Source organism: Alosa alosa, chromosome 6 (genome assembly GCF_017589495.1).
Source record: "Alosa alosa isolate M-15738 ecotype Scorff River chromosome 6, AALO_Geno_1.1, whole genome shotgun sequence".
In the NCBI taxonomy this organism is placed as follows: domain Eukaryota; kingdom Metazoa; phylum Chordata; class Actinopteri; order Clupeiformes; family Clupeidae; genus Alosa; species Alosa alosa.
Genome location: NC_063194.1, coordinates 23,792,772 through 23,800,271, shown reverse-complemented (window position 1 = coordinate 23,800,271; position 7,500 = coordinate 23,792,772). Strand labels below are relative to the sequence as shown.

Below are 7,500 nucleotides of genomic sequence, written 5' to 3'. Positions count from 1 at the left end.
AGGTTCTCCCAATTATTACCCAGGGGAATCTAGGCTATAGGTCAATACACATTTTGTCACATTCGACTAGATCTCTGTGCAATCCACTAGCGGTCCAATCTGTTGCCACGCTGAAAAAATACCCTGGGGCTGTAAACTGAAAACAAATAATGTTTGTTGCAGCAAATCAGAATTAGTATGTACCCACACATTCATGCAGCACTAAAGAGTCTCTCTCCAGCGCCACTAATTCTACTTTTAATGCATCAAATACACTGACATGTAGTACCAATGTGACGTCAGTAACAGTGGCTGAACGTGCTATGAATATGTTTTTGTTGCCAGTATTGTTGCTCAGCATAATCTGGGTTTATGCATTGAAAAAGAACTGGCACGGATTACTTGGTCATCCAGAGACCTTTTGTTACAGCGTTGGCCACAGGCATTGTGAATAAATGTGTTAACTTGGTCATACTGTCATTACATGTAATAAACACATTTCTGTTTTCTTTTTATCCAATCATATTTTAGATGGCTTTGGGCATGAGGTGGGATGAGTATGCAAGCACTTCCAGAGCAGCAGATCAACCTGAAGAAAACTAAAGGACTGTATTGATATTCACCTTTCAGCACACTGTTTTTTATATAACATATAGTGTAGATTTTATTTTCTGTCAGCAAAAAGCTATCTTTTAAAAAGAAAACTTTTTGTATTTTCTATTTTTGTGAAGAAAAAAAAAAGTATTCTTGTTAAGTGGCCCCTCTTTGCACACACACATGTACAGTGTTTCCCCCTCTAGTTGCCTGTTTAAAAGTGTGTGCTTGTGCGTGGGTATGTGTGCGTGGGTATGTGTGCGTGTGTGTGTGTGTGTGTGTGTGTGTGTGTGTGTGTGTGTGTGTGTGTGTGTGTGTGTGTGTGTGTGTGTGTGCGCGCGCGTGTGTGTCCTATGAAATTGGTCATTATAGAGCCTTAAACCCTACTCACAGGGATTGGCCAAATGTTCTTTTTTGAATTTGATTTCCTTGTAGTGTATAGTACACATTCAGTGCAAGCACAAGGGGCAGCTCCATGCACTGTACTGCATGCCCAACCCCCCTGCCTAACGTGGGCTTTCTTCACCTCTGGCCAGAACAGAGGAGGTGTCATGAGAATGATGTGTGGTTTTAATACTGAACTTAGTAGATTTCATCAAATGTGTTTTAAGTTAATGAAACAACATGGACGACAAACTGAATGATGTAACATCGCAGCATTGTGTTTTTTTTTCCTATGAAATTTTAATTTACCTGTACAAATCAGATCAAAGAGATGGAAGAGAGAGAGAGAGAGAACAGAAAAACAATGTAAGAGTCAGTCACAATCTCTGTAGATATTTTATGAGAGAAAGAGAATGCATATAAAAACCAAGCAAGGAAGATCAGTCTAATAAATACAGTAAGGAAAGTGAAGTCCCTGTCTATGCTGTTTTTCCTCAATCACTCTTTTAGAGCCTATATACGCTTCTACTGAAACAGCTGTGCTGTTAATGAAAGCTGAATCCAGGACTACATTTATGACAAAATGTTCTGTGGGGGGTGAGGGAGTGAACTGTCTTCATATCTACACTCTTAAAAAATGAATCTGTTGAAAACAACACAACTTGTGTTGTTTTTAACACACCTCTGTGTCCAGATGGGGACAACAAAGTTTGTGTTGTTTCCTTTTTATATTTGTTACGCAATATGTGTTGAAAACAACACAACTTAATGAAAACAACACAACTTGTCTCAACTCTGTGTCCAGGTAGGGACAACACATTAGTTTTAAGAGTGCGGTGAGTTTTACTGTGTAGGTATGTGTTATATGTGTGTGTGTGTGTGTGAGGGAGTTTCTCTCGTGGTGGGGGGTGGTGGTTAAGAGTTTTCTCAGATAAAACTGGCAAGTGTACTCTTCTGGGGTGTTAGGTGGTGCTGAGTGGGTGAGACTATGCGAATGTTGGTTGATGTAGGGAGCTGCAGGAGGTGACTGTGTGCTGTTGTGAGGTGGACAGGAGTGGCTAAGTGGCCATGTGTTTTCACCGATGAGATTAGCAGGAGCTTTAAGCCCTCATGTGATGCTGCGCTCCACAGCACAGCCCTGACCGCCTATTACTGTTGGAAAAAGGTGTGTGTGTGTGTGTGTGTGTATGTGAAAATTACAGCATTTCCTTGTTTATATAGATAATGTCTATGTAAACATGTGTTATAAAATCATAACATTAAGTTTTTATCAATAATCACACAATTATAACAAAATATTATCTGTTGTTTACAGAGCACAATTAAAGTAAAAGAATTCTGTAGGGACCAGATTAAAATGCACAAAATAATTGCCATAATTCTGATCTGTTCAACTAAATATCTTACAGTGTACTTTGTGATTAAGTTTTTAACATGTTGAACTTTTTCAGCTTTAAGACTTCATTTGAATTAGGCCCCTCAACCTTTCCTATGTAATCTTCACTGACTCAAAAGACATTTCTGTGGCTCCAGGACTGTCGAGAAATGTCAAGACAAATGATGTGTTCCAGCAAACTGGACAGAAAAGAGTTCTGATATGAGAGATCTGGTGTAAGACATAATGGTGGTAACAGGCTGAGAAAAAATAAAGATAAGAAGAGAATGGCATGAGAAAACTACAGAAATAAAGATAAGGAGAAAATGACATAATAAAACTACAGAAATAAATACAGAAATAAAGATAAGGAGAAAATGACATGATAAAACTACAGAAATAAATACAGAAATAAAGATAAGGAGAAAACGGCATGAGTAAACTACAGAAATAAAGATGGGGGGGGGTGTTCCACTCTTCTTACAGCTAACTGTAAATAAGCTATGGGGATGGCTACTGTGAAAATAGGCCTGTGTGAGAGTGTAACGTGTATATACAGGTGTGTGTTGTTTCACGTGTGTTTTTCATGTGTGTGAGAGTAGTCAACAATTTGGGTTTTGTGTGTGTGTGTGCATATGCGTGTGAATGTGTGTGTGAACTCAGATGGCTTGCTCTCTCTCCGGTAACCTCCTCTCGGGTTCGGACGCTAACGCCGCCTCTCTCAGTACAACCATGTGATCCTCTGCGGCATGCAACGATTGGTCAATCCAATCCATGCTGCCCGACATGTGACAAGCGTTTCGGGTAACCAGCACCAGATGACTCACGGACAGCAGGAGGGCAGTGGCCCTGATAGGACATAATTAAAACACAAATATACTAATACAACTATAACTAAGTCAGAAATACATTCTATTACAAATTGTAAATGACAAAAAGAACTATATTTCATGCACATGTTGTGGATGTTTGTATGTGTTTGTATGTATGTGTATACTTTTTAATGTTTAGATACTGTTCTTGTTGGAGCATAAAGTATCCATTACCTGGCATCCAAGAGAATTGGGTCCAGAGGAGGGTACATGGAACGTACCACATCATCCACCCTACACAGACACAAAAAAGATGGGTAATGTAGTCCTGTGAAGGCACTCTATATACAGGACTATTGTTGGTTGAGTATGTTCCGTCCTGCCAGGCTTTCCCTTGATATGCAGATAATTTAAAAAATAATAAAAAAACATATTTCTGAACCCTTTATGTTCTTGGTTAGTTAAAATGCGTGACTTAATTTAGCCTTAAGCATACCTGGGGCTGATGCGTTTGGCCACAGTGATGATGTCACTAAGGCTGGCTGGAGCCTTGACCTTTGCCCCAGAGCCCATTGTCATAGCAACCAGCTTCTCAGTCAGAGTGTGACATATCTGAACAAAGCCCACATGTTATTGGTTAATCCATTTGTTTTGGTCTCCAGTGTTCTAATATAACAAGAAACGTTTCTGCTATCACTCTTACCTTCAAAATAGAAATGCAGTGGGACACCAGACCGCTGGCAGACAGGGCAAAAAGAAGAGGTCAGTTGGAGAGATAACACAAACTAAATTAATAGCAATGGTAAAAGTAATGTGTAACTCCCTCTAATGGTTATTTTGTGCTGATGTGGGGGTGAGGAGGGCTGGACAAGAGTGTCGGGGTAAAAACATACGAGGCATCCTCAATCCAGTCCTCGTTCTCCAAGATGGCCTCAATGTGGGGGTTGGTGATGACCACGTCATCCAGCTCCAGCTCAGATGGCTCGCTCTGAGTCTCCATCGCCCCGATCAAGTCAACCGTGGGCCTGGAGGTAGGTGGACATATCATCTTACATACCACATATTCAGGTGAAATGTTATAGGCTCAGTATATATATATATACCTTCCAACATTTTACATCAGACTTAAAATCTGATCAATGGAACCTCAATCTGCTTAGAGTTTTAGGGCATTTTTATACACAGCATTTTGAAGATGTTTGGTATTAAAACATGGTGAACACCCCCCCCTCTCTCTATTTCTCTCTCTCTCTGTGACTGTGTACTCACTTGGAATCAAAGTGGTGCAGGAGGCCCGGTGGGTGACAGTAGCGATGGCGGCAGACCACCACCAGCGCCACAAATGACGCCAGGAATATGGTCGCCAGCACCCCGATGGCCACAATCACCACCGTCTCCATGCCAACACCCGAGGTCCCCGTGGTAACTGACCTTTGAACCTCTAATTAGTGGCTTGGTTGGGGATCTGGAGTCAGCCAGGCAGTGTGAGCGTTCATCTGGAGAAAGGGGCAGTGACAAAGATTATGAGCAAAGTCCTTTTAGGCAAGTCCCTCCACTCGGCGGCCATATTGGAATTTTTGAGTGCTGTGTCTCCTCATTAGAAAGGCTATGTTATGAGTCACACATCCATGTTCTTAAGTCCTCAGGAAGCTAGTTTGCAAACATAAGCCTTGCCCGTGATCTCTGGCTATCAGGCAGTTTGGTCCAGTAATGATGCTAACCCATTCCCTCAAGCACTAGCAAATGCAAGGGCTTGAGAAAAAACAAACAAAAAACCTGATGCCCTTGATCATTATCAAACTTGAGTGTCCTGGAATGACCTATTTATCTACATACTTAATGCAGAGTAAACAAGAGTGTGGGAGGAAAGGAATTGGGCAGGCTTGAAGAGGCCAGTGATTTCTAAATCTATCAAGCTCACACCTTCACCTTCTGAGTACACAGAACAAAACTCAATGCATTTCATTTCCCTCTGCTAAGACTTCCCTTAAGCCTGTGAATTAACAGCCTCTCTCTTGATTACACATGGTGGCATATTTCAAATACTTCCTTCTCTCTTTTTTATGTGGACATTTTTTATGTATCCTGTTGAACATGTGGGGAGTGGAGCATTGAACCTTGCATGACTTATTATTTAAACAATTTTCAAATTTATCTTGAACTTCAACTTGTTCTTGTTGACAAAAGGCAGCACAGGAAAAATACCAGTTCCTTCTGCCCTCTTTCATCCTACACACACACACACACACACACACACACACACACACACACACACACACACACACACACACACACAAAATGAGCTTTGGATGTGGATCGTGGGTATCCAGAATGTGTGAATCGACTAAATGCCGCCCTCCCTCTTTCATTACTCCTGCACTCAGTGTTTGTATTGGGTGTCTGTTAAACATTACCTAGCCATGATTAATACAGTGACACTCATAATGAATAATGACAAAGAGGTGTGTGTGTGTGTGTGTGTGTGTGTGTGTGTGTGTGTGTGTATAGACGTATTTGCCCTCATCACATCGAAACCTGGTAGGTTTTCCACAGCACACTAACACACTTAAAAAATGGATCCCAGCAATAATTCATTCTGTAGACTTGAAAGATCCCGTGGGTTGAATCTGGTAGCCAAGAGTAAATACTTCATAATGAGATGATCCTCCTTACCCTTTTACATCTTAGCTTTGCCACCCTTTGAGGCTTGGAGTCCAGAAACAAGAGCTAAATGGAGGAAGGGACGATTGCATTAGCCTACCTGTGTTGTGGACACAGATGTGTGCATACCTCATTTGGGGGGATTGTTTAACTTTCACATAATACAACTACAGGATAATTTTCCAACACCAATGACTGTGATGAATTAAATGAGGAAATGTCTTGGAAATGTAAGAAAATGTCAAAGAGAAGACAAGAATATGATAACAGTTGGCAGTGTCCTTTCAGTGCACAGCGTTACACAGAGTTAAAGAATTTCAAAATGTGGTATTTTCATCTGGATGATTATCTAAAATGCTGTTTGAGAATGCTGTAAATCACTAATCGGATTAATTTGCGAGGTGCACTGGTCGTGTCATACAGTGCTTTCTCCCCGCGCGCTCAATGTCGTGAACTTTTGTGTTTCCAGTGCAATTCGTCGCAGGACAAAAATGAAGCTTTTTAATGAAGCATTAACCGAATCAGATTGTTGTGACAGGATACGGTTACATAAATAGTCTATGGGTTACCAATCGCCTAATTATTCCATGACATAGGCCAGAATTCTAACCTCGCAAAACTGCAGTTTCCTTTGCTGGAGAAAAACATGGCAAGGTCACATAATCATAACAGATCTCTGTAGGCCTTGTTTATTTAAAGTAGATAGACTTTTGAATCAACAAGGAAAACACTAACTCCATATATGGTCAGACAACGAATGATAAATTGACTTCCACTTGGAGGGCTACACTATTGTTGAGCAGGCTGCAAGAGTTAAATGTTCGTGTGCACTCTGTGGCTTCAGAATGTATTAATACAAACTATAAGGGGGTAAAACATGTACCACATAAAAACAAAAACGATTTATTTTTTTTATAGAAGGCATAGGCACTTACTGGTGATTAAAAAAACAATCGTTTTGCCTTAACTATTAAGAAAAAAAAGATGTGACCCTTTTATAAACAAGCCTATGGTTTCAGCAAAAGATGCTTACCTGCGAATCGACATAGTAGCCTAGGTTATGTATTATAGTTGTATGTTTATTAGTCACGTCTGATAGCTTGAACACTAAATTGTAACATCATTCCTTATTTCAACCACAACCATTTTTGTTAAAATTTGTATCAGTTATCTCGGCTAAAACCGAAATGCAATATCAATTTGGAAAGTTTAATAAACTCACCGATACATTTTGTCCTTTTTCCTGTGGTTTGCCTACCGAAACAAAGCACCTATTCCCGGTGGCATGCGGAGATGGCACGGACCTCCCCAGTCAGGGAGCGCGCAGAGGCTCAAACGTGCACTGCTAGGTCATTCTGAAGTTAAACCTGAAAACTTTCGCATATCACGCGCGCTCACAGAAACAAGCCTAGATGGCGCGCACTAAAAAATGTCAAGCTATCAGGGGTGGACCGACTAGTCCCTGAATTCGGCAAGAAATCCTAGGTATCTTAGAAACACCATACACAGTCAGATACCGTAATAAAGTTGAACAGATGTTCAAAGAAATGTTCATAGTTCGGTATGCATTTCTTGTGATGCATGTCTGATCTCTTGTGCATTTCTTGTGCAAATTGGTGAGTACACATAAGGTTCGCCAGGTGGCAGTGTCTACCTTACCCTTATGTCGTGTTCTGGTGAAAGAGTAGCCTAAAT

General features: G+C 40.8%; 2 protein-coding genes across 6 annotated transcripts in view; one reads left to right on the top strand and one right to left on the bottom strand.

Moving 5' to 3' along the window:
* svilc (supervillin c) overlaps positions 1-1,428 on the top strand; it is a 22,899-nt gene extending 21,471 nt beyond the window's left edge. For all 4 annotated transcript variants that reach the window (XM_048246560.1, XM_048246558.1, XM_048246559.1 and 1 more), the window contains one exon: positions 511-1,428. The gene's annotated coding sequence lies outside the window, so the exon portion shown is untranslated. The remainder of the gene's footprint in view (positions 1-510) is intronic.
* On the bottom strand, positions 1,335-7,142 carry tmem98 (transmembrane protein 98). Of its 2 annotated transcripts, XM_048246561.1 has the most exons (8): positions 7,028-7,128; positions 5,818-5,871; positions 4,414-4,640; positions 4,038-4,169; positions 3,848-3,881; positions 3,641-3,756; positions 3,379-3,438; positions 1,335-3,181 (listed from the first exon to the last, which is right to left on the bottom strand). In XM_048246561.1, the coding sequence occupies exons 3-8, from the start codon at positions 4,542-4,544 to the stop codon at positions 2,992-2,994; spliced, it is 663 nt and encodes a 220-aa protein (XP_048102518.1). In that variant the 5' UTR covers positions 4,545-4,640; positions 5,818-5,871; positions 7,028-7,128; the 3' UTR covers positions 1,335-2,991. The 2 variants fall into 2 exon arrangements, with proteins under 2 accessions (XP_048102518.1, XP_048102520.1); XM_048246563.1 differs by lacking the exon at positions 5,818-5,871 and having other exon boundaries at positions 7,028-7,142.
* Between the last annotated feature and the right edge of the window lie 358 nt (positions 7,143-7,500).

Excerpts from the sequence above, each read along its gene's own strand:
- tmem98 (XM_048246563.1), bottom strand. The coding sequence starts at position 4,544 with ATGGAGACGGTGGTGATTGTGGCCATCGGGGTGCTGGCGACCATATTC. Across the intron at positions 4,170-4,413 it reads CTGCACCACTTTGATTCCAA|GCCCACGGTTGACTTGATCG; the intron begins GTGAGTACACAG and ends ACCTACCTCCAG. Across the intron at positions 3,757-3,847 it reads ACTGCATTTCTATTTTGAAG|ATATGTCACACTCTGACTGA; the intron begins GTAAGAGTGATA and ends GGCTTTGTTCAG.